Source organism: Harpegnathos saltator, unplaced genomic scaffold (genome assembly GCF_003227715.2).
Source record: "Harpegnathos saltator strain DR-91 unplaced genomic scaffold, Hsal_v8.6 scaffold401, whole genome shotgun sequence".
NCBI lineage: Eukaryota > Metazoa > Arthropoda > Insecta > Hymenoptera > Formicidae > Harpegnathos > Harpegnathos saltator.
In genome coordinates this window covers 285,450-312,088 of record NW_020230208.1, presented here as the reverse complement: position 1 = coordinate 312,088, position 26,639 = coordinate 285,450, and the positions used below count along the sequence as shown (strand labels likewise).

Genomic DNA, 26,639 nt, shown 5'->3' with positions numbered 1-26,639 from the left:
ATGTCCAAGCACGTGTCGCGAATGCGTGATGCGTACGCCTTGCGCGTTCGCCGATGCTTCTTGTGATCCTCGTGCGAGTCTGTATGTATGTATGTGAGCATATTCGTCCTCTTGTGTGGCTGTATGTCTGTGTATGTGTGTGTGTGTTCGCGCGTAAGGTGACTTCGGGACACGTACGTGTATAGGTGTACACGCGTATGCAGTATTGCTACAAGAAGTTCCCGAAGGCTGTTTAAATCTATTACAATTACAATCTAATATGAAGTCCAACTATAAACTGTTCAACAACTATACGACTCACCCTGCGTATCGAATGAATTACTCCCCGCCCCACTCAGCTTTAATTAATAGATTATAATTAATTAATTAATTAATTCAATGATTCATTAATATTCTTTCCGGCTGCCGTCTCGCCGTCTCGGCTGGCCGGCAGCAGTATCTACGGGAGGAAATTGGCACCACGTTTGCTCCCCTTTTATATATATTTTATATATATATATATATGTATGTATATATAATTATATGTAATTAAACCGCGCACACTAATCGTGCGAAACGCGTTTCATATCTCCTTAATCGCGCGACTTTTTCCCCCGAGCACTTTCTACTTAAAAGTATCGTCGATCGGCGCAGCGCTCGTTCTCTCACCACGAAAAAAATAAAGCTGCCCGGTCTTTGGACATCGTCGCGGCGCGGACGCGGTCGCGCGCGAGGACATTGACGCGCGTGAGCGTGGCGCACAACAAGCGGATCGCAACCGGTCGCCGGTAATTTCGCGATCGGCAACGAAAGTACGAATAAATGAAGCGTAGCGCGACACTTCGTGCGACAGAGAGAGAGAGAGAGAGAGAGAGAGAGAGAGAGAGAGAGAGAGAGAGAAGGAGAGACGAGAAGGGATTCATTTCTCTCGCGAGACAGAGGCTCCGGTAAAGCGGCCTGCGCTAAAAACACAGCTCGTGTTTCCGATCGAACGACCGACCGACCGACCGACCGACCGACCGATCGATCGATCGATCAATTCAGCGAGCGAACGAGCAATCAGCGACATGGCTCAGCCTCGGCTTTGCGCGTCCGATCCGAGATTCGCGAGGAGATACCTTGGCGAGGACTCGGCGCGGACCACGGCGAAAGCGAGGAAGCAGAGACGGTGTTGTCGCGAGACCCATGTGATGAGGTCGTGTCAAACCGGTTCGACATTTCACAAAACGACATCGCGCCGAGGAAGAGCGACGCGTCGCCATCGCCGTCGCGCTTTTCACGAGCCACCTTTGTCCAGCGAGATAACAATTTCCGATTAAATTTCGTCGCGGAGCCTCTCGGCTCGGCCAGAAGAGACACACGTTGCTCTATTTCTATCTCTCCCCCCCCCTCTCTCTTTCTCTCTCTCTCTCTCTCTCTCTCTCTCTCTCTCTCTCTGTCTCTCACTCCTTCGATGCCGAATGTCGTCGTCGACCTCGCACGATCGCGATCGCGCCCCGCGACTCCGCTCTTCGTGCTCGCGCACGCCCGCGTGACCTCGGTGACCTCTAATAATAGCTTAGAACAGCCCTCACAGCTTCGACGTTAGCTACAACAAAGCCCACTCCCAAGTCATCGCACGCTAAACTGTACACATGTACGCATGTATGTATATTAAACCTTCTTTTCTGCTTAAATTCATTTACCTTCCTCTCCTTTTTTTTGCTATTTTCCGCGATTTTCGTCTGTTTTAAAAAAGACCCCTATAGGAGAATTTTCTCGGTCCCTTAAGCGTAGAACCTACAAAAGATTTGGTGTTCGAGAAAGAAGAAAGCCGAGAGAGGCCGGCCCTCCCCCCCCCCCTCATGGCCGTGGGCGTCGAGGCCGTATCGTCGCGGTATAACTCCCCTGCGGCCGCGGCCACCCCCGCGCTCTCAGTGTTTATATTATTATAATTCTTGGGGCGCGTACGTTATGTATATATATTATGTTTGTAATATGTATATATATATGTATATTCATATTTAAATATATATTTAGATATATGTATTAAATATATATATTAAATATATATTTAAATATATATTAAATATATATATATATCTCTCTCTCATGGTTTTTTTCTGCGTTCTTTTCTTGTCGTCCGGCGTCTTTAGGATAGCGTGTTCATGGTGTCGTTGCTCGTTGAGAGCGCCAACGAGCCCGCCATGAAATCGTTTAGATCGATCTTTCTTGCTTCGGGGTGTTTGAATTTAAAGTGCGTGCGCAGGTTGTCGCTACGTGTGTACGTGGCACGACAGAGAGGACACTCAAACCTGCCGGGGAAGTGGACGTGGTAGTGGTTCCTGATGTGCGTCACGACCTTGCCGCACAGCTTGCACCTGTGAAGGTTGCAGCCGCCTGGCACCCGGTCAAAGGTCAGCCGCATGTGCCAGGCTTTTGAACCTGCAACATCAACACAAGACAAGTCACTTTCAACTGTTGGTCTCTCAACACGAACTACGCGGGCGAGCCGCCCGGTCGTCGGCGGCTCGTTTGTTTTTTTTTTTCGTTTCTTTTTCTCTCTTTATTTTTTTCCTGATTGATTTCCGGTTTTGTTTGTTTTTTTTTTGTTTTTGGTTTCGTTTGTCGTTCGTTACTCCGATTTTTTGTTTTACGTTTACTGTTACTTTTGATGCCGATTCCGTACTCGCTTTTTTTTTGCTTTCGCTTTTCCGTGGTACTTTACTTCGGTCCGTTTCTCGATTTATAGGCTCGTTTATTGATCTCGATTTGATATGACTTTTTTTTTTGTTTCGTTTCTGCGGTCGATAACAGAGCGATCTCTCGAAGGGTCGCCGGATCCTTGGATACTTGGGTAGGCAGTAGATCGACTCGAGTTACTCCCGTGGATCTTTGAGCCCGTGGATTCCGTGGGGCGGAAGTCCCTCGGATTCCAGGATCGTCGAATCCTCGAATCCTCGGACCAACACCAGTGCTACTGCGACGGATCCCGGAAGGTCGGGACCTCGAATCTTTGGATTCTCAAACTCTCGGATTCCGAGATCCCCGAATCCTACGATCTCCTTTGAGCGATCTTCGGAATCTTGAACCTACGGATTCCCGGCCTCTCGAATCCTCGGATTCTAAGATCCTCGAGAAGGTCTTGAGTCCATATACATGAGGCTCGTCGAACATTTGACTCCTCGCAGATGCGAGCAAGATCTCTCTTTCTGTCGTTCTCTCTGTCTTTCTGTCTCTGTCCCTCCCTCTCTCTCTCTCTCTCTCTCTCTCTCTCTCTCTCTCTCCTCTCTCTTTCCCATTTTCTCTCTCCCTCTCTCTCTCTCTCTCTCTCTCTCTCTCTCTCTCTCTCTCTCTCTCTCTCTCTCTCTCTCTCTCTCTCTCTCTCTCTCTCTCCTTCTCTGTCTTTTTTTCTTTCTCTCTGTCGTCCTGTATCCACGGATCCTCCGATCCTGATCTCGCTCTCGTTAATTTCGCGCGCTCGTCGTCCCTGACGCTTTCTCTTTTTTAGCCGCTCGTTTTTCCCTACATCTCCTACGTTTTTTTCCCCTCATTGAAAAGTCCTCCTTCGCTTTTGAGACCCCTCCTTTTCTCGCGAAATGTACAGTGTATTTATATATATATATATGTATATATTTATATATATATATATAATGTGTATGTATATCATTTCATGTCCTAAACGTCGCGTTTAATCCGGTCACCGGGGATAGACAGAACGTGGAGGTGATATATACATTTAATCGCACGTATGGGCAACAAGAAAAAAGAAGAGTAGTTGTCGTTTTCGTCGCACGTTTATCATGAGAATGCTGCAAATTATCGCCCTCGCGTTATCGATTATTGACAATCGCACAAGACTGTTACGGACTGTTACGAACCGACGGTTCCTCTTGCTTCTCTAGAGAAAAAAAAATGTAAAACGAACGGTAGAGGCCGTTTTGAAGCGAACAGTTTGCGCAACAGACTTCGTTCGAGGATACTTTGCACGATAAACCGGCGAACCACAGGCTCTTGATTAAAAATCGATCGCTCGTTACCGCTGCTCGTCCTCCCGCCCGAGGCGCCGCGGCTCTTTGCGCGTTACAAGACATAGTATCGTTTAAATAAATTTAAATAAATTGAGCCGCGAGTCTCATATCCCGAATAACTCTGCTCGAGAGGCGCTCTTTTCTCTCTCTCTCTCTCTCTCTCTCTCTCTCTCTCTCTCTCTCTCTCTCTCTCTCTCTCTCTCTCTCTTTTTCTCTCTCTCTTTCTCCTCTCTCTGTGTCTGTATGCAAGAAGCGTGCCCGTGCGCGCGAGCTTAATAATTCCGTATTTAAAAACATGGAATTTCGCTTTGTGAGGGCGCGAGCTCTTACGGGCCATTTTCACAAATACCCGATATAAAAACGCGGCCGTAACGAAGAAATAAATATTAAATCAAGCGACGTCTCTTTCTCTCCGGCTCTTTCTCTACCTCGGCCAGACGAGTTAAACGAGCGCCGCCGCTGCGGCTCTCGGAAGCTGCGCGCATGAAACTAAAATTTCGCACCGTCTACGTGTATTACAAACGACAATGGCTTACGTCATCGCTCTGCAAATGGAGAGAACTTTCAGGAATTCATCATCAACGCCCGCGTTTGTTTCAGCCGAGAAATTCTCCCGCGGTGTATGAACACAAAGAACGCGACTCTCGCGTCAATCATACGATTTCGCGTATCTCATTTCTCTCCGCTCCGAATTTCGCTCTCGAAAAATTATCTCCATACTTCACATGGCGCGGAGAAGAGCGGATGCAAAGTTATCGAGGTTTGAAGTTATCTCGGCGAAAACAGTTCCCCGCGAGAGACGAGTCGCCGAAATTTTAATCGACTTGGAAGGCATTCACGCGCGATTACGCAATCGTCGGAGCTACTTTAATTTTCACTACGCACATTTCTCTCTCTCGGAGCGCGTATCAAGTAACGACCCAGATAAAGAGAGCGAGAGAAAGAGAGCCGTGCGTGCCGGAGAGATACGTCGCGCATCTTCGAACGAAATCCGCAAACACACCGCCTCTCGGCGGTGCGATCGAAACGCGAGACGATTAAAATGCACGTGCGGGAGAACGTGCGATCAAAGCGTAAGTTCTTTTGAAACATCGACCAAACTCCAAACCAGTGCGATTAATCAAATGAAAAGCGCAAAATGAACGTACGGGTTTTGTGCGTAGGCAAAGCGAGCTGATCGTACAAGATACCTTTCGCATTCTCTCGACATCAAATACGCGTTGATTTCTCAAACGAATCAAGCGCCACGAATGAAATGATCGATACGCACCCTCATTCGCGAAAGCCAAAAAAATTATTAATAACATCCAACAGCCTCGCTGCCAAGATTGCGTTTGCGGATCGATCATGAGTCTGTTCGTCCGGCGTGAACTCTCGCGGAGAGAATGAAAATTTTCAAATATTTCCTTTAATTATTTATTCGCGATACGAATCACCGTTCTGCTTCTCGTTGGCCTTGAGATCTCGTCGTCGTTCCAAAAATTCCTCAATCTCAACCGTGAGGGTCACAAGATCTTTTCACGAGTCTACACTAGAGAAGAGGAAACCCGCACTCGATCGGCGAACAGATCGCTGGAGATCACCGCGATCCGCCCTGAAGAATCTAACGTTAACGCGATCGCTCGCACCGCGATATCAGCGCTGAGATCGGCCAAGTTCGGCGCAGTCCGAGAGATATTTTGCCCGAAGAAATTTAGCGACCGCGTACCGCATGCCCGACGTTATAACGGGCGACCGGATTAATTATTGAAACGATACGTGTGTGTGTGTGTGTGTGTGTGTATATATACGTGCGAGAGACAACCGAAACAATTATACCCCCATATCCTAATGCACGTGAAACGAGGTCGATATATTATTCAAGTACGCCAAATGGTTCTGTCTGTCTCGCGCTATAAGTGCCCGGCCCGGAAATCACAAACGCGGCTAGAGACGGGTCTAGAACGTAATGGAGTTCTCGCTCGCCGCGCTGCGCTGTGCCGGCGTAAACCTGTTAATGCTGTGTGTCGCGAAATCCCGCGCCGGCAAGACGCACGGAACACCTCGGAGCGTGACGTCGATCCCTGTCTTTGAGTCTACGAGCGCGCCGAGTACACTCTTATCACACGCGTCTCTCTATTTCCTGCGGGCTTATCACATGCCGCGCCGGGACGCGTAATCTGCGTCCGCGTCTGTGTGCGAGCGCCGCGCCCGCGCCGGCTTGAAAATGCGAGAGAAACGATCCGGTTTCGCCGTCGCACCGTCGCCGTCGACCTGCTCGCGCGGAGTCCAGCTCGACGAAGGAGCCGAATCGCGGAGAGAAACGCAGAAAGACGGCCGAAATCGCGACGCGGAAATCTGATTTTTTCTTTCACAGATTTTACGTCCGCGTGACGCGCGAAGCGTCACGTCGCGTGAAAAACTACTTGGATCTCTATTTCGACGCGAGAGAGACGCTGAACGCGAATCGAAAGTGACTTACTCTTGGCGACGAACTCCGCGCGCGCGCGCGCGCGACAGGGAGATGATACTCGAGATGTTCCGTGATCTGGAAAAATGGAGTCCCTGAGAGCTCCGCGTTGCTGCCGCGCTCGAGCTGATCAATATTCGTTTTTACGTGCTTCACTTAGCGTATTTGCACGTATTCGGGATACCCGCCGACAATCATGAACGGAAGCACAAGGCGCGCGCGCGCGCGAGCGAGCGAGGGAATGTATGCCAGCAGAAGACTCGCGCCGATCTATTTTCGCTAGCTGGAGGTTTTTCCTGCGAATTTAACCGACCACTTTTCGTACGGCAGAATGTAGAAATTCCTGCCCGTCCTCGACACAGCTCAAAGTCCCTTTGAGCGCACTTGCTGCGAGCGATCACTCGAAGCGCTTAAATGCGCGAGAGAGCCTCGAGTCAATTTCGCGCGAAGCGAAATTGAAATTTCTGCCGGGAAAATATCCCCCTTGCAGCGTTCCGCGCGGAATAGCGCGCTGTTACTGTTGGCATAAACCACCTCGCCGCGCGTCGCGCTGGACACCCTGTAGACTGCGTCTTTTGCTCTTGTCGGGGCGGGACCATCTCGCGGCTCCGAGCAGGCTGAGTGAGTGAACCACCCTCGAAATGGAGAACCCTCCATTTCGGCGATACCCCAAGCATGATATCGCGTGTTAGCCCTCTGCTGCAAACCGACTTATTTTCACGATGGCCAACCGTCACGTGCCGCTTTATCTCGCCGCGAAGTCAGTCGCAACGTCAAGCAAAGCGTATTTGCAAATTACAGAGTGTGCTAAGAGAAGCTGTCGGACAGCGAGATTTTATTTTCAACGGAGAGAAATGGAATCTCTCCACAGACGTTATATTAGTCGGCGTGTGAGCTCACACGAGACGGTTGCGCCAGTGCGTGAATTTTCGTCCGAACCGACGTCCACGCCGAAGGGGGGATCAGAGGAGAAAATTTTGCGAGGGAATGAAAACGACGGGAAGACTTCGCTTCTACCTATCTACCGGCGGCTGTGTATTGTTAAGCTCCTCCGGCTCAATTATCGATTATCCCAGAAAATTATCATTAATCAGAGCGACGCGACGAATACTCGCGCGGCGTTGTATTTACACGCGTGTCCGTGTGAATTATATAGTACATCTGCTCTCGCACGCTTTTCCCGATCTCCCTCTGTGCGCGCTCGCGCGTATATGTGCGTGTGTGGGTGGGTGAGGGTGGGTATGTGTGTGTGTGTGTGTGTCCAAGCGTCACTTTAAAGCACCTCTCACGGAAACGGCGGGCCGCAAAGGGTTAAATCGCTATCTATCCCTCTTCAACGAGCCGATTGCCGCGGTGTATCGTCGTATCGATCGACTGCATTCACGCTAGCTTCCGTTCTCGATTAATGCGCGATTTAAATAATATTCGCGTGACGGCATAGCGCGGCACGGAGGTGGAGGGGAAAGAAGGTGAAAGGTCACTTCGCTTCCAATCGATGGGCAAGAAAGGGAGAGAGAGAAAAAGGAGGAGGAGAAGAAGAACAGGGTGGAAGGAGGAGGGAGGGAGGGAGGAAGAGAAGGAGGATCAGCGTCGGGAAAGGATTCGCGAAAGAAGGAGCACGGCAGAGGGAGACGTGGAGAGAGGCGGTGAGACGGCTGGGCGACGGTTGAAGGAAGTTAAAAACTTTCGTCGTACCATCGACCGTTCAATTTTCAATGAAACCCGATCGCCGCCCCCGTCTACTTTTTCATTTCCACCCTTCCGGAGTTTCCGTGACTAGCGCGCGGAATGCAGTCGCGCGAATACGACGCTGTAAAACAGGCTTTGTACACTGTCGCACTTTTTACACATGTACATAAAGTCGGGAGTGATACTTTGTATACGTATATGTGTATGTGTACACAGATGCATGTATATATATGTGTACATATATATATATATACATATCCATATTTTATACATGTATGTACGTATATGTATATGTGAATATACCTCTTCTCTCTGGTTAGTGAAGTAGCCTCGGTTAGATTCGGTTAGAACAGTGTTTTTCAACCCTTTCAGCGTGACAGAAACGACGCCCTCGGAACGAGCGTGAGGGATCGGCGGTGGTGCATCACGGAGAATTGCGATTGCGCCCTTTTCCACAATGCCGGGAGCCGCGCATCGATAGCAAGCAAGACTCGACTGCGCAACTTTGCGACGGGATAATGCGCGATTTAATTATCCGCCGGCTGTTTCGATTCTCCGCGGAGAAAGCGGATTATAAAAGAGAATAGGGAAAAAAGGAGCTCGACGGGATAAGCGTAAAAGTATCGTTTCCCTCAGCCCCTCAGAGAGCAGAACGTCGATTTCGAGTCTCTTCCGCTTCTGCTATCGATACGCCTCGCCCGTGAAAAGTCAAAGTGCACTTTGCCCCCCCCTCTCTCTCTCTCTCTCTCTCTCTCTCTCTCTCTCTCTCTCTCTCTCTCTCTCTCTCTGCAGTGCCTTTGATCTTAATTTCGCGCAACATGACAGGTACTTTAGGGCTTCGCGACGTACGACAAGATTAGCTAACCCGCGAATCATCTCGTGGAGCTACTCCGCCACTCGTAAATCCCTTTCTCGAACACCTTGCGCGTTACTCCGCTCGCTCGAGATTCGTCCGGACTCGAATGTCGGGCGAGAGCACCTCGCTGGAAGTGCTTCTAGCGGGAGAGAAACGCGGACGGATCGAAGCTGCTCGCTCGAATTTGTCATCGCGAAATTGTCCGGTAGCCGGGCCGCGGAACAGAGGTTGAAAAACACCGGGTTAGAATATGTCCCTTGTGAAGAACGGAGAGTGTCAGTTGCTGTTACGATTGCATTTCGCGGCTCGCATAATTCAGGCGAGGTCAACGTAAGGAAGGCCACGAGTACGAGGATGAGAGAAAGAGAAAAAGAGAGAGAGGAAAGTAGAGTAGGGTAGAGCGGGAGGGAGGAGAGGGGGGAGAGAAACAGCGAGAAACGAGATGAAAATGTACGTAGAGGGAGGGGGAGGGGGGAGAAAAGGCCGGAGAAGACGTTATGAGAGAGAAAGACGATGGAAGGGGAATCGAAAATAACGGAGGCACAAAGCACCTGTGCGTCGGAAGACGATAAACTCTCCAAGATAAATTCCAAGTAAACGAGAATCTGCCCCTCTTTTCCGGGGGAAAAAATAATACATGGCGCTCCTTTCGCGCGCACTGCGACACCACCACGGCCGTTCGTCGTTCCGCTGCACGGGCGGACAACGAAAGAAAAGGCAAAAAAAGAAAAAAGATTAGACAGAGAGAACCACGACGGAGCGTTCTTCCTTTTTGCTTTCAAAAGCGGAAGGGAAACTACCTCTCTCTCCCTGCCTTCCCTTCCCTCTCTCTCTCTCTCTCTCTCTCTCTCTCTCTCTCTCTCTCTCTCTCTCTCTCTCTCTCTCTCTCTGCTACCCCCTGAAAAATAATCTGACTCGACCGAGGCGCTCGAATATCGAATCGCAAGAGTATCGAGTCCGGGCTGTCGCGACGATACGATAAAGCACAAAACGTACACACGTGCACGCATACACACGCACAAAACACACACACACATACACACACACACACACACACACACACACACGCCCGCACGCACGCACGCACGCACATACGTACACAACAGACAGAGACAGGCATACATCTCTCGCGTAGTCCACAATAGGTTGGATTATATAATCACTATTTATTGTTCCACAAATCTCTTCTTGGTACAAAAATATTACAGTATTTGCCTGGTGAATCTCGTTTGTATTTCGTTTACTCGCTTAAATCTTAATAGTCGGTACACGCGCACCAAGAAAAATTGTCCGCGTCGCTCTTCTCGCGTTTGTGCGCGAGACCGCTGGGCACTCGCGACTTTCAACGCCGAGAGAGAGCCAAAGCAGCACAAGGATGGAGATTTTCTCCTATTTTTAGACATCTGCGAATGGTCCGATCAACAGGAAAGCACGAATTAACTCAGCCTCTATGGAATTCATTCTAGCTCGATCCGCATTCGCGCAACGTCTGAAGAGAACCGAGAGCGCGAAAATGCCAGAAGAGCTCTTTTCTCGGGCGTTCTCGATTCGTGAAATGCGCGTCGTTCATAAAGCCGCGTTCTCGAGGCGCACGACGCTTTGATTATCCTTGCGAAATTATCGCGCGTCAGGAAGTCGAAGGGAGTCACGGAGGAATCAACGTGCGCTGGAGAATTTTGCTTGGCGCACGCACACGCGGAAATCCTAATATCTAAGTACACAAACGTATACGTCCGAAAAGCGATTAAATACTTAAGATAATTGCGTATTAATCTATGGCGCATAGGCAGGCATTACGATGCGATTTTTGGTGGGACACTTGGAATGAGGGATGATAGAATGAGAGCTCAGGACAAGCGCGATGGTCAACGCAATTGGCCCTAAACAGTGTCGTTGTCGACCTACCGTGCGTAGATACTGCTTTTGTCAAGCGGTATGTCGAAGTGAGGAATGTCGAAGCCTCGAATTGGCGAGGATCAGCGAACGACTCCGACGCGGAATCGCCTGCGCATTCGCGGCCGCGAACGCGACGGTCTTTGGAACATCATACCCGCATTGCGTTTTCGATGAGACGAAACAGGAAAGAAATGCCTTCCTCCCAGTTCATCGCATACCGCATTAGCCTCTTATCTAGGTAACTCGTAATCTTCTCTAACATGTGCCAGAAGCGTCTCGTTTAACGAAAGTCATCGCACGAGTTGGAATCTCGAGCGCCGAAGAGACAAGGATCCGCTGATTCGCAGATCGGACGGTCCGCGGAAGAGATCCGTGGATCTTGGCGAAAATTGTGTCTCCCTATCCCCCTCCCTCTCTTTTTTCTCCGTCATACATACTCGTGATATGTCACTGAGAAAGTCGTGACGTGTTGAAGAAGCGATCGAGCAGCGATATTCGCCGCCAGTCAAAACCCCACCGCGTCCTCGCGTGACTGTCAACGTCGCACGCGCGAGCGCACGCGATTGGAAGCTTGAAAAATATTCAGTCGACTATCTCTCTCTCTCTCTCTCTCTCTCTCTCTCCCTCCCTCCTCTCTCTCTCTCTCTCTCTCTCTCTCTCGCTCGCAGGTTTGAGCGTGTGTACACGCGCACACGATACACGGTGTACCGTGTGCTCTCGCGTACGTATCGGTAGCGTGACACCGGTTATATTTTAGTTATCGAGCAGAGAATCGATGCGTCGTCGACAATGCCAATATCTCTCCTCGCGAAATAGCCAGCGGACTATCGGCGCGCTACACGAAATTAACGTCCGGAAATGAAGTTTGATGGCGCAATCTTGATTCGGCCATCGATGCGACGATCTTGATTCGAGCGCGGCGTGACGTGTAAGCGGGAGTGACGTTGACCGATGAACGTCGAAAATAACACTTTGCCGACAGAGTGTTACGGCGCGCGCTGCGCGTTTTTTCGTTCGCGATTTTCGTTGCGCGAAATTCTACGGGTTAGGGGCGGAGAGCATCGCCGAGAGAGCATTGCGGGTAGTTTGTTGAGCGCGCGCGCGCTACGGACGTGAATGTGCGAGAAAAATCCTCTCGTCCCGTCCCGTTCTCTCTCGCGCGCACATGTCCGCAGCTTTATAAATATTTAAGTACATAGCCGCGTCTCTATGTACGTCAGCCGTCCGCAAAGTGTTAATTAACCGCGGCGCCCTGCGACACGGCGATTAAAATCGCGCGACTGAGACGACACCCGGCGTCCCGGACGGAACTTGGGCCAGAAAACAAGAGGGTGCACCTCCTGAGAAGCGAGTGTGAGCGAATAAATAAGCCGAAAATAGCCGGCTGACCAAGGCCGAAGCTTCATAGCTTTTGCCATAGACGACAGCCGTCGCGTATGCGCGCGCGTCATGTCGTGTCGGTGAGTGTAGTATATCGACAGCTTTCGAGAGATGGGGAAAGTCGAGGAGGAAGCCGGCCGGCCGGCCGGCCGGCCGCCGCGTCGGGCGAAGCTTGTTCGTCGGTCCGCAATGCACGATTTCACCGGGCACGATCTCGCGACGTTTCTTGCGTCTTCGGAGTCGCTTCTTATCACGAAGCGCGCGGCAATCGAACTTTCGGTACACACCGCGACACATTAATATCTCTGCTATCTAGTATTCTCTCTTTCTCGTGGTCGTTTTTCGCAATTTATGTACGTATGCGGCGAACGGGGCGCATGCCAGACACGCAGCCGCATTTCCGGGAGCACGTGCGACTTGTGATCCTCTTTGGCAACTCATGTGGCAGTCTGATATTTCGCATAGGAATCATAAAAATGGAGGGACTCGAAGCACCGAATAGAGTGCACCCCGTCGTGCTTTCAGAATTTTTATTCTCTCTCTCTCTCTCTCTCTCTCTCGTGCGCGCGCGCGCGCGCGCGCCTCGTCATCGGTCGCAAGAGATTGTCTACCATATCCGCAAACGTATTCCTCTGCGGGAAAATTGAAATCGACAACGACGATAACGAAGCCGAGTCTGAATCCTCAGGGACACAAGAGCCAGCAGACGACGAGCAAGTCGTCGAGCAAGTCGACGGATGAAAAGAGAATTCGTCAGTTATCCCCGACACACATAGCCTGATTTGTATCGTGCATCGTGATCGGCCAGTTCAGTCCGCGTGGCCGTCGGCCACGGAGGGAAATACACCGGAACATAAAGCGGGGTGCGGGCATGAGAAACGATCGGAGAAGACGGACGGCCGGCGCGTATTAGTGTAACAAGCAAGCGTCATTCGCTAGCGTGATTATTTCCGAGACTTCGAAACTGATGTTATCGCTGGACGTAACACAACCCTCGCAATCACCGGCGGGGCGCTCTTGCCAGGCTCGCATGATGATTTATATCGGAATCGCGAGGCACGAACGTATTCAAATGCTCGGCGGGCCGACGGTGAGCGTCGCACGGAAGTGCAAGCCAGTCGGAAGTGGAAGTATTCCTGCGGAGCGCGCCAAGACAGAGACGAATGAGGCGGATGTGTGGGATCTGCTGGAAATTACGAGGGCTTGATGTTTGTACAGCGACGCGAGCCGTCTGTAAATGAGACGCCAATTTTCTCGGCCCTGAGAGAAAGAGAGAGGAAGGGGGAGAGGGAGAGAGAGAGAGAGAGAGAGAGAGAAAGCCAGGCGGAATCACGAGAGCTAACTCTATCTCGTATCTCGACGAGAGCGGAGGAGAGCGACGGATATGCAGCGCTCTCTCCTGCAACGGAGCGCGAGCATGAACATGAGCGAAAACGCGAGCGCGGCGATGTGATTTCGGAACGCGGAGGAACAGTGTACACGTAGAGATTTATGAATAAGGGAACCACCACTTCGACGGGGCGCGCCGTCGCCGCCGCCGCCGCCGAGTCGCTCGAAGCGTTTCAAAGCGTTCCAAAACTTTAGGAGTAGGTGCTCTACGCGCTTCCTGTCGTCTAGCGCTCGTTCCGCATCGATCCAGAACGCATACTACCCTGCACGACTTAGTCGGCCCGGTTAACTCACCCTCCCCCCTCTCTCTCTTTCTCTCTCTCTCTCTCTCTCTCTCTCTCTCTCTTGTCCTACCGAGATACATATATCCCGCTAACAAGACTCGACGAGGTTTACCGAAGGATCAACGTCGCTCGCTCTCGTCCGAGAGTTTGTCCTAGCCAGGAAACGAGGACCTTCTCTCTCTCTCTCTCTCTCTCTCTCTCTCTCTCTCTCTCTCTCTCTCTCTCTCTCTCTCTCTCTCTCTCTCTCTCTCTCTCTCTCCCTCTCTCCCTCCCTCCCTCGGTCCTCCTTAACCAAACGACGAATGCCAGCAGGAGGAGGACCCTTCGACGTGCTTCTTCCTAATGTGCACCTTTAGATTGTCGCTGCGCGTATACACGCAGTTGCAGTAGGGACACTGGCAGTTTTGCGACTCGTGAGATCTTATATGGTGCCATCGGTTACTGACTGTTTTGCCACAATAGAGGCAGCTGTACAGCCTGGGACGCCAATCGTCCCCGGGTATCCTTACAAACATGTACTGATGGTCGCTGCTGCCACCGCCAGCACCGCCGCCCGTCACCCTTGCGCGAGCATCCCCTGGCTCGGAGGGATGCACGGACGGAGGCATCCGGCGGGGCAGCTGGAGCTCTGCTGCCTGACCTTGCGGACCAACCCTCTCTCTCTTCAATGAAACATTACTGGCCAACACTGTAACAGAGAGAGAGCGAGAGGAAGAAAGAGAGAGAGAGAGAGAGAGAGAGAGAGAGAGAGAGAGAGAGAGAGAGAGAGAGAGAGAGAGAGAGAGAGAGACGCAAAGGCACACGGGAGAAAAAGAGAGGACGTGGAAGAAAGGGGGGAGCGAGAGTGAGAAGAGAGGAGGTGAAACTGAGGGAAGGACAGAATAGTAGAGGGGTCGCTCGAGGAGATTTATTATGCGGAGGAGAGCGAGAGAGAAACGGGTGAGCCCTTTCGGAGCTTAACACACTTTGTACCGGGCGTTGCACACGTAAGCTGTCTCTATTTTTCGGGCCGCAACGTTGATATACGCGCGAAGGGAGTATATGCCGGTGGTTTTATATTCTGAATAATGCATCCGAATTTCCTCGGAGGAACTTTCCTCTCTTTCCTCTTGTTATCCCGGCTTCCGCGGGGGATAATGCAGTTCACGGCGCGAGCACGTTCTTCTTTTCCATCTCACAATCGAAACAGCGATGCATCCAAAAGACGAGGTTGTTATTACGCGCGACTCTCTTGATTTTCATTGCTCCTACGAGGTTATAATTTAAGAAGGCGGCAAAAAAACGCGTCCGGAGGATTAATTTTAATCAGCGTCCAAAGAGGATCCTGTCCGCCGTCAAAGTACAATCTCCCGGGAACCAGCGACATGCGAGGTTCTTCGGTACATAAAATCGCGCGCGCACGTTAACATCGCCCAATCTTTGCAGCGTGCAACCCGACGTTCGTATACACCGGCATCGATCACCGCGCTGCCGTTGTGCCAGAAAGAGCCGTTAAGGAGGGTGGAATGCAGGAGGGGATGTGGAGGAGCGAGAACGAGAGCGAGAGCGAGAGAGAGAGAGAGAGCGAGAGAGAGAGAGAGCGAGAGAGAGAGAGAGAGAGAGAAAGAGGAAAGACGCAGGAGTAACGCGGAGAGGACGAGGGGCGGCGAGACAGAGCGAGGAGCGACAGAAAGAGAGGGAGAGAAACGGAGAGAGGCACATACGTACACACGCACACATATATACGTATACACACATACAGAGTATTTCTCACCCTCTATTGTGTGCGCGTCTCCTCCCGAGGTACATTCGACTAAACTGCATATATGCCGAGGACTGTAGCCGCATGATCTATATACTGGCGGATTCAACACACAGCGACCCGCCGCGCGTTACAGGATTTCGCGTCTCCCCACGGCGAAATGACGATCATACGGCGACGCGGAAAACGCCCCGCCGTGCCTCCACCGTGTCGTTCTCCGTCTTTCGCTCGCTCTCTGTCTCTCTTTCTCTTTGTTTTATTATTTTCGCCCGAACCAGATGCGGCGCATTAAATTCACACGTGGCTGCCGCGAGCGGCGTGTTACGCGGCCACTCGGACGCGGATCTCCATCGAACGAGGATTTTTCCTCAAATCCCAGGCGGAATCGCGAGGGCGGCGGTACTCACAGAGACCCGGGCCGAAGGCTGCTGCGGTTTCTTTTACGGCCGATCGCGCGATGATTTCCTCGTGCGGTTTTGCGAATTGTCCGACAATCTTGCGCGATCATGACACGCGGGAGCATCGTGAATTTATTGCGGAACGATAAATTATACGTATATCTTTTGCTACTTTTTTCTCGAGATATCGTACGACACAGGAGAGAATATATTAGACTAGAATACATATATACATATATGTATCACATCGAAAATAAAAATATCAATATAAATAATATAATATGTATAAATTATTATTAATAAACTAAAGATTCTCCTCCCGACTCATAAAGATTTTATATCAGAGAATTATATCCGATGCCCGATGAACCCAAGATGAGCCCAAGCGAAGTTGGAAGTGCCCGCGAGCGCAAAACGCCCGATTAATTCGCAATTTGACCGCGAGGAGAATCGCTCGCGCGAATTGCATCGCGAGTTTCGAGAAACGAGGAAATTCCGTCGCGCAAACTTTCCCGATGCGGTTGATTCCGGGAGTACTCGTAAGGACGAAACGTTGGAACTTCATTTCGAGTACTCCTCCTGTCAGTAGACGTATATATATATATATATATACGTACAGCGCTTCGCCTGGGTCTGAGTGAGTAGTAGTGCCGCTTGTTCCAAGACAATACCGTCGTTCCTCCGAACATGTAACCTCTCAAGACATGAGGAGAGTGAGAAGAGCCGATTGAACTGCTCGGAAACAACGATAACAAGGACATCGCGATGTACGCGAGGAGAGAACAGTGGCTCTATATTCAATTGATTATTCGATGCTACTAATGGCTGAGTGCCGCGACTGTTCAGGCTATTCGACGGCAATCATCGATATCGACGAGAACGATCGCCCGAAGTAGCACCAAAGACATCTACGAGGCCATACTGCCATATACGGGGATATAAATACGCGAAGCAATAAATTAAATATACCTAACGAATAAGAATGTATCTCACACTGTGCGTGCGAATAGAACGAGCCGAGAGAGGAAACGACCATCGAGCGAATCTTCCGCGAAGGGAAACGTGCGGGAGGGGAAAACCGCAACATCTCCCAATGGTCTCAGTCCACATTGGACAATTTGCACGAGGTAAACGCACGGAGAAGCGACCTTCTCTGCGCGCAAATCCGAGTCGAGTAAAGTCAAGTTTTCTCTCTCTCTCTCTCTCTCTCTCTCTCTCTCTCTCTCTCTCTCTCTCTCTCTCTCTCTCTCTCTCTCTCTCTCTCTCTCTCTCTCTCTCTCTCTCTCTCTCTCTCTCTCTCTCTCTCTCCCTCTCTCTCTCATTGATAGAGAAATACGCGGTTGAGATTTGACTGTAAAAAACTTGGGTCGCTCGCTCGCTCGCTCGCTCGTTCGCTCGCTCGGATTGCGCGGAAGGCTTGGTGTCCAGGCTTGGTCGCGCAAAAAAAAGAAGAAAAAATCTCACGGGTAAGTGGCTAATGGGTCGATGCGATCCGCAGAGTTTCGCAGCGGCAGAGATCACGGCACAGACCAAGTTTCTGCCGCTTCGAGTGAGCTCTCGAGGACGTATCGGCGGAAGCCAGCAACGGCACCGGTTTTCTCCTCCATTGGCTAAGCCACCAAGTTTAAAGTAAGCGGGCACGAGCGCGAAAGACGAAAGCCTCTTGTCATGTGCTCGAGAAACGAAACTCTTTGCGGCAGGCGGCGCGGGGTGCGCGCGTCTCTTTCTACCCGGTGATCCTCTTATTGGAGGACACCGCCACCACCGCCGCCATCACCCTCTTCCTGCTATTCCTCATCCTGAAAACCGTCGCCACATCCGTTCGACCGCGAGACGCGCGTTCGTGTGTAATAAGGGCGAGAAGATATGCCGGTAAGGAGCTTATCGCTCGAGAAAGGACCTCGTCGCTCCTTGAACAGAGTATCGCGCGCTCGCTCGTCGCCCGTCGCCGTTCGCGCATGAGAATATTAAACAAGTCGATGCGTCTCGGGGGCAAAGAAAGCTAGAATGTGTGTGTGTGTCATTTCGTCGGGAGACGCCGCTTTGTTCGACAGGGGGGGGGGGGGATCGATTGACGAATAAGTATCGGCCTTGGAGTAGCGATTTTAGAGGCGACAGTTGGATCAAGGAATTACGGGAGCGAACGAGCGACAGCTCGAAGGTAAGGAAGAGAGCGGGCCGGAGAGAGGCGCTTAACCTGAGGAAGACAAGCGGGACGCTGTCGAAAGAAAAACCGATTAGAGGACGGAGGACGCGCAAGCTCGCGAGTCGCGCGTCGCAATGAGAACACTCGCGCCGGAAAAAGAGGCCCGAGAGAGGAGAGAAGACCGATAAGCTACGTGCTCTCGCGGCGAGCACGCCGATCGGAACGAAAGTAATACCCCGTGACATTTTAATTAATCGCTCGCGCGACTCGCCCGAGCGCGGGAATTATGAGAGCGACGTGGTGGAGCGCGCAGCTGCCTCCGAGTTCGCTTCACTTCGTGAAGATGCGACGGCGTTCGCGTAAGAATCATCGGCGCGATTATTATTGCGCAGGGCGCAGGGCGAGAAGGACAAGCGGAAGAGGACACGACCTTCGCGACAATGCACTGACCGTTTATAAAAATTGATAAAAATATACACGAGCGCGATTCCTCCCCCCCCCCTCCCCCATTCGCTCGATCGAAGAGCCACAAAGCGCGATCGGGGAGCGCGGATCGATGGAATCGAGGGCAGAAGACAGCGTGTTGCGAGAGTAATTAGGGTAATGAAGGGCGGGCTGTATAATTAGATGCAACGGCGGATCGATGGACCGAGCTATTGTAGGGGGATGCAAAATGCTGTTGAGCTTTTTATCGCACGGCCGTGCCGAGAGCCCTTTAACCGTGCGGCGCGCGCGCGAGTGCGGGGCGGCGCGGGGCGCGGGGAAAGTCGCGCGATACTAATTTCCATTTGGGCCCTGCCGAGCTCGGCCTGCTAATGCATCGTTTCACCACACCGGACGAAGAGACGCACAAACGGAACGGTTTCCCGCCGTTAAAGGTCGCAAAATTACGACACCGGGTGCATTTGGCTCAGCCTCCGGGCGTGAAGAGACATGACGACGCAGCAGCGTCCGACGATCCCGCGACGTTAATATTACCGGATCCAAATGAATTCGGAATGACTCGCGACTACATGTTGCTACTTCGCCTCGCCATCACGGCGGCGAGGCGAAGTTTGCGAGGCGGAAATTTGAAAATCCGAGCTCGGAGCCAGCGAGGATCGCTCGCTCGCGAGAACTCTCTTTGGTGATTCACACCCGAAGGAATCCGTCCCCAAGAGAGAGACGAGGCACGATTGGAGTGTTAATTGAAAAGAATAGTCTCTCGAACGCGATGCGCCTCGTTGTTATTATTTGGCGCAAGAGATACTGGACGGCGGTTTCCGTGCGACTACCACGACGCGACGAGGATAGTCGATACTCGTAAAATTGACGGAGCTGTGCGGCTCTCCAAATACCTGCGATTTTTATTACGTATCGTTCGGTCGCAACCGATGCGGAAGCACTATTGTGCGCGGCTTTATCTCGTGAAAAATGTTTACCGTTTACGCTCGTGCTTCACGGGGAAGAAGACGGCTGGTAGGTCGGGGGCGGTTAGCGGCCGCCAACTGGGAAAAGGGATCTCGGAAATCGAAATTGCAAGCGTCTCGGGACTGGCACGAAGAGACTCCACGAGCGCGAAGTCTGATGCGTTCGTGAAATGCATCACGACACGAGAAGTAGCCGGTGCTTTCTAAGTAGCGGAAATGACAAGAGCCAAGAGAACGAGGTCCAAGAACCGTCGCGCAGCCGCCAAGGGGAAGGTGGAAAATGCGCGAAGACGTTGGTAGGAGGGCAAAAATGAAAGCAACGTACGATGTTCCCGTGTGTCATATTTTGCGGCCACTGTTCACAATCGAAGTAAGTGGCCCGGCGGTGAGATATAAGTGGAGACTCCAGCACTCCCGAGAGTTCGCTCGTGAGAGTTGTCCATTTTTTGCAGGTTCCGGAAACCATAACGTTGCCAGAACACATCCGCCTGGGGAGAAAGAGAGGGAGAGGGAGAAAGCACGTGTACGGGGGGAGAAACGAGACGACGCTTTCGTTGCGTAATGCGTGCGTGAGTGTGGACAGCGAGAGAAGGAACAAACGTCGGCGCATTCCCGTGAAACCGCGGCGTCGCTTTGTGCGAACGAACAGATAGCAAAAGTTCGTCGGGCGCGGGAATGTCGCGAAAAATCGCGGTGGAATTCCTTCGAGCAGTCATGACAATGACGACGACGACGACGACGACGACGACGACGACGACGACGACGACGACGACGACGGAGAGGACGATAGAGCGACGACGACGGAGAGGACGATAGAGCGACGACGACGGAGAGGACGATAGAGCGACAACGACGACGAGAAAGAGAGAGGGGCTGAAAGAGCTCTCGATAGTTGGAGGGTGTCACACGAGTGTGAGGGCGACCTTATTACATCTAATCCTGCGGAGCTGTGTACAACTCATCTTAATTCTACGCGGTAATCCCCTCTCGCGGTTTCGACTAGAGTAAAGTTTCCGATTCCGATTAAGATAACGCGGCGATCTATAATCGAGTTGGCTTCGGGATAATCGTTGCGCGAGGGAAGATGGGCCGACGAAGGAGAACGACGATCTTAACGACTTAAACTCTCAAAACGCGAGGGAGAACGCAGACGACGAATGTATCGTCCCGTCCGGCGACGTGCCGCACGATGCCCCTTTCCGAAAAACTACGACATATTTACTCGATCTACGTCCGATATTGGCGCGAATTCAATGGCTCGAAGAGCTAAAAGTGTCACATCTGCAAATAGAGAAAGAACGTAGGTAAAAAACTGGCTCGACGCCATTCCTCTCGCGGAGACGCGGGCGTCCGTCGAGTACAACGGATGCGGATAGAAACGTCGGTGACGGGGAGAAAGGGGATGTACGTGTAATTGCGTATCGCGTAACGACGTAAAGGGCTATGAACGTGTGACCATGCACTGCCTAAGGGAGGTATTCGTTGCTCTTAATACGAACGATTATTATCATTTACTGATTATTATCGATTACTGATATTATCATTGTACTTTTAAGCAAAAGGCACCATAAGTGAGCTCGTAAAAAGCCTATTTCCTCTACCTTCTTTCCTTGGATCTTTCTTTCGTTCTTTTTCTCTTTCTCTCTCTTTCTCTTTCTCTCTCACGGTAGCCTATGAGCCTGCGGGACTAGTTTATTATGACTATTTTTGAGCGAGCCGCGGCGGCTCGCAGAGATCAGTCTTCGAATATGATTCACAACCTCTCTACGACGTATAAATATAAAATATATATTATATGCACGCATCGCGGGAGAGACAAGAAAACGTTTTGCACCATTAGCCAGCCACCAGTGTGGACGATTGACCGCGTATCGATTGAGAAATTGCAAGATCGCAGAGAGGATCTATGCGTGTACAAAAAAGAATATATATATATATATATTTTTTATATATGTATATATATATATATCTTCGCATTTCATACTTACAAAATATCTTATTTTCTCAACGTACCTCTTAATCGATTAATGAACGCGCAATTTAATCATTAAACTCACGATTCCCTCGTCAAATGAGATTTTCGAGATAAGAGTGGTGCAAAAGTTTTCGCGCGATACGTGTATTCATTAAATTACTTCTCGATATATATATATATATATATATGTATATATATATACTATAAATATTAACCTGCTTGCTATGCTTGCAGACGATCGCCGAAAAATACTAATGTCCGAAAAGCCGTGAATCCGGAAATCCGGCGAGGCCTTGGCCAGCCGGCGTGACTCGAGGATTCCGTGGCATGACGGAGGTGACGATTACGAGATCACGGCAGACGGTCCGTAATCTTGGAGGAACGTTAAAATTCATACTTCCGTATATATTCAGATCTCTCGGTATTCTTTCTCTCTCTCTCTTTCTCTCTCTCTCTCTCTCTCTCTCTCTCTCTCTCTCTCTCTCTACGCGTACCGGACCATCGACGGGGAGGTAGAACACGAATAAAGTTTTGTACTCAAATTACTTTCACTGAGATCTCCAGCCGCTTGATTCGACGTAAAGTCCGCTTACCAATGTAAACCTAAAGGGCAGGCCCCGGCTCCTTCGCGACGGAAGAACGGGCTCCGCGTCTTACTCGTTAGAGTTAAATATTAGAGTCTATAAGCGCACGAGGGAATAAATAGATCTGCATAAATATTATTATGGTTGTGTACGGAAAAAGACGCGCGCGCAGCACAGCGTACACCGTTCTACGACGCGATTAATCGCACGGCGCGACGAAGGTCGAAGGTGGAAGGTCCTTCGTGCATGCGCGCGCTGGACGACATCGCGAACGATGTGGTGCACCTTTTTTCCTCAATCACTCTCAACGCTCAACGGCCAGCATTCTTTCCCTCAGCAAGTACGTGCGCTCGCTCGCGCTCGCGCGCGCAAATTCCACCAGACTTACACCATATTACGATAAATAATAAATTATGTACCCGAGAGATCCGCGGGGAATCGGAGGATCCAAGCATCCGTGGACGACGGATCATCCGAGAATGAGTGGAATCCAGAGAATTCAGCGGGGACACCCTTTGCGACCCGCGGTTTGCGTTAGTTTGCACGTAGCGCACGTTGCGTGTGACGTGCGACTCGAGTCGGCCGCCGTTAGGCAAAGTAGCCCGACTTCGCTTTCGCTACGATGTGCTTGTGCTGAATGCGCACGATCGGCACCAAAGACGAGTGTTTCAATTTCATGTGCCTTTTGAGATTGTCGGACCTGGTCAACGATATCATGCAGATTTCGCATTGGTACTTTTCGGGAAAGTGCGATTTCATGTGCTTTTTAATGTTGGTCACGCTCTTGCCGCACATCTCGCACCTCGTGCTCTGTGGGTGCTCTAACTTAGTGCGACTGTCTTTACTTATATCCTTTTCTTTTTTGTAAGTCCTTGCTGTTCCTGGAATACAAGGTCCCGATTTCAATGAGTTTGTCACAGCTCACTTGACAATGCCAACTGTGTCTACTAGTATCACCCTAAGATACACAAGGATGGTCGATTCGACGTTATCACGCTCGATGTTTCGTTCTTTTCTGCGCAATGTTTGAAGACGACGACGCTGTCGCTCGGATACCTCGACCGATTGAAAGGAACGCGCTGCGCCTAATTAATCCGGTGATAAAAAAAAAGAGAGAGGGAGAGAAAGAGAAAAAAAAACACTACGAAGACGTGGTTATTATACGCGAGCCGGAGACGGAATAGAAACGTGAATTTACGAGAACTAAAAGACGCCTAAAATAAATATGAAACCGCTGCTTTCCAAGGCTATCGACTGTGCCTTTACGACGACGTATAGACGCAACAGCTGTTTCTTGCGTTATACTGGAGCTATCGCATCAAGGATTTCATCTTTTTCTTTTTATCGCATCTACTCGTTCGATCTAAAAAATACGCCCAAAGGAAACATCTCGAATCTAAATGTATGAATTTACCGACTGCTGTGTGGGAAAGATAAATATGGACTCGCTAATAAAATCCTAATCCAAAATTCAATAAACTTTCATAACACGAGAATGTGGAACGTTAAACACAGTCGTATTTTGCTTCACGACATGGAAATGTATAACACTCTCTCACGGGTTTCATTATCTAAAAGGAAAAAAAAAAAAAAAAAAAAAATTGTCCGACGTGATTTCTGCATCGTCTTTAACGCAATTAAAATTATCATTGCGACAAAAAAGAAGCTATTTCGGATGATAACGTTAAACAAAGCATCCTATATACTTTTCATAAGTCACACTCTACGCCAAATGGTTGCAGAGAAGAGGGAATTCTTTCAATTACGTTCCAAGTCAACAAGAATATCATTACGAACACCACACTTGTCCTTATTACAGGGTAACGTACTTGCATGGAACTATATGATTTTCTCTCTTGTTCTCATAAGCGTCGGAGAGAGAGAGAGAGAGAGAGAGAGAGAGAGAAAGAGAGAGAGAGCGAGAGAGAGAGAGCGAGAGAGAGAGAGAGAGAGAGAGAGAGAGAGAGAGAGAGAGAGAGAGAGGAAGAGCTCTACACTTACCGAAAGGAATAAAGTATATACACGTAAAAACAAACCAAGAAAAAAAAATAGACTCAAGGACGTGTGAGAACTCAATGAAACGAAAAGTCGCGATTTATCCGCATCTATTGAAACAAGACAAAAAATCGATTAATTCCAAAAGGACATCGCCCTGTAGTATCTTAATTTCTAATTTACCTACTCGTACCAAATGTCAATTACTAAATAAAAAAAAGCGTATTTCTACTGTCATCTCATCGCGTTCCAAAAGACTAAAGATGCTGGCACAATACGTACAGAAAAAAGAAGAATAAGAAGAAAAGAGAAAGAGAAAGAAATTCAAACCACGAAGAACAAGTAAAAGAAGAAACCCAAACGGAAAAAAAAAATATTCTCAACGCAGGGAGAACCTCCACGAGAAATAGAGAGAAAGAAAGAGAGAGAGGGAGGAGAGAGATAGAGAGGGGGAGAGGGGGGGGGAGAGAGAGAGAGAGAGAGAGAGAGAGAGAGACTCGTCGATGTCTGCACGTTTGGTATAAACGGTAAACATCGCGAATACGGACTATCGACTTTGTTCCCAATTCTTAAACACCGCCCATGCGTAAATTAATCCATCGCAGATCGAACGCGTACGTGCCGCGACCGTTGCAATAACGATGCAGCTCATGCAACATTTCAGCTGACTGAAGTATATAACCGAACGACGACGAAAACGACGACGACGACGACGACGACGACGACGAAAACGACGAAAATGACGACGACGACGACGACGACGATGACATTCGCAATGATGATGATGGCGGCGACGACGACAACGACAAAGACGAAGAAAACGACGGCGGCAACGATGACGAGATCGCTACGAGGTCGAGAATAGATAAACGGAAAATGGCGTTAGCAACAAAATAGAATTAATGAGTGTTTAATCGCGCATATATCTCTCTCAGCTTCGGATGTAATCGTTAGCAGGAAAAAAGAGTGCCCAAGGTTACGAGCTCTTCTGCTACTGGCGATTATTATTGTGACTATTATTAATGCATCGACGATGCGCAGCAGATAAGAGAGTCATGTGACTATCAGCGTGGTATATTAATAATGCTAACGACGAAGAATATCTAGTTTGTAGTAAGAATATTCAAACTTTCGAATCTATCTAAAACTTCATTTCGCTGATACTGTCAACAAACTAATAGCGCAGCTAGAACGCGCGGATCCACGAATCCCAAATTTCGATGAAATTTCTCGATCTTAAAATTTTCGAATCTCCAATCAAGAGAGAAACCTAGCTACGCTAGATTCCGAACAAATCTCGAATGCCGTCTCTAGAACGACGGACGTTGAAAACTGTCGGTTCCTTGGATTCGCCATGCTTGAATAATAATCGCGTTTAGCTAGCATCCATATTCATCTCGACCATTGTAGTAATCGCGAAACGTGTATATGGAAAATGTCTTACGTAACGAATTCCTCCCGCGGCGCAGCAACTTTATTAACGCAACGACGGATTGCGCAACGACCGGAGATGCACCGGCTGCATTTCTCTTGCTAATATTCTCGTTCATTTCGTGCAGATCAAAACGAACAGCGCAAAGAGAGACGTGAGAATGTAAGATCACAAGATCGCTATAGACACAGTGATAAATACGGGCAAAATACGCAAAATACGGGCAGAGGGTATACATAAGAGAGGGTATAGAGAAAAAAAATAGAGAGAGGTAACAAGTAAAAAAGAAAAAAAAATAAAGAAAGAACCAGTGCGAAGACATGCACAGAGAATCCCGCCGTGGTAGCGCGCATATATGCATATGTGCACACGTGCGCGCAGCATACGTATATATGCTGTAGTGTCTATATGTATAATATGATATAACGTTATGTACACGTCGTCTCACATACGTACGCGCATACCAACATACACACACTACACGCACGCACGCACGCACGCACACATACACACACACACACACACACACACACACACACACACACACACACACACACACACACGTACCGAAACCAACGATACATTCTCACGCACATTCGCACAATGTAGAGTTCGTTAAAAAGTGTGACATCACGCACATATGCACGTACGCGTCCGCGCACGTATCAGAACAGTGAGATGAACTCAGCCAGTCGCACACGCGCAACCCACACACCATCGCAATATTTTGGACACAAAAAAAATATATAGAAGAGAAAAAAAATAGAGAATTAGGAGTACAGTCCATTTGCTGATATATACCATGACCCAAACCAACGAGTTTTGTTATATATATATAGAGATATGTATTCTGTATATATATATATATATATACACACACACACATGTATGTATATATATATATATATATAATATATTACACACGTAATTAAAACTACCACAATGACGTAGCAAATGCACGATACCATCACCACAACACCAAGGGTTCATGTAATATACATATGTAGTTAGAAATATATATATATGC

The 26,639-nt window shown here is 49.6% G+C and overlaps 1 protein-coding gene across 8 annotated transcripts in view; it reads right to left on the bottom strand.

The window, feature by feature from the left end:
* The window catches only part of LOC105185691 (sex determination protein fruitless), a 74,443-nt gene that overhangs the window by 36,000 nt on the left and 11,804 nt on the right, over window positions 1–26,639 (bottom strand). Inside the window, exon 5 of one of the 8 annotated variants that reach the window (XM_025301071.1) lies at window positions 2,043–2,403. The exons of 4 other annotated variants lie outside the window; for them this stretch is intronic. In XM_025301071.1, coding sequence (XP_025156856.1) covers window positions 2,111–2,403 — 293 coding nt within the window. In that variant the 3' untranslated portion in view covers window positions 2,043–2,110. Of the gene's footprint in view, window positions 1–2,042; window positions 2,404–14,190; window positions 14,621–20,445; window positions 20,908–22,057; window positions 23,067–26,639 lie in introns of those variants that run through there. 3 more of the 8 variants (XM_025301069.1, XM_025301076.1, XM_025301072.1) reach the window with 3 other exon arrangements.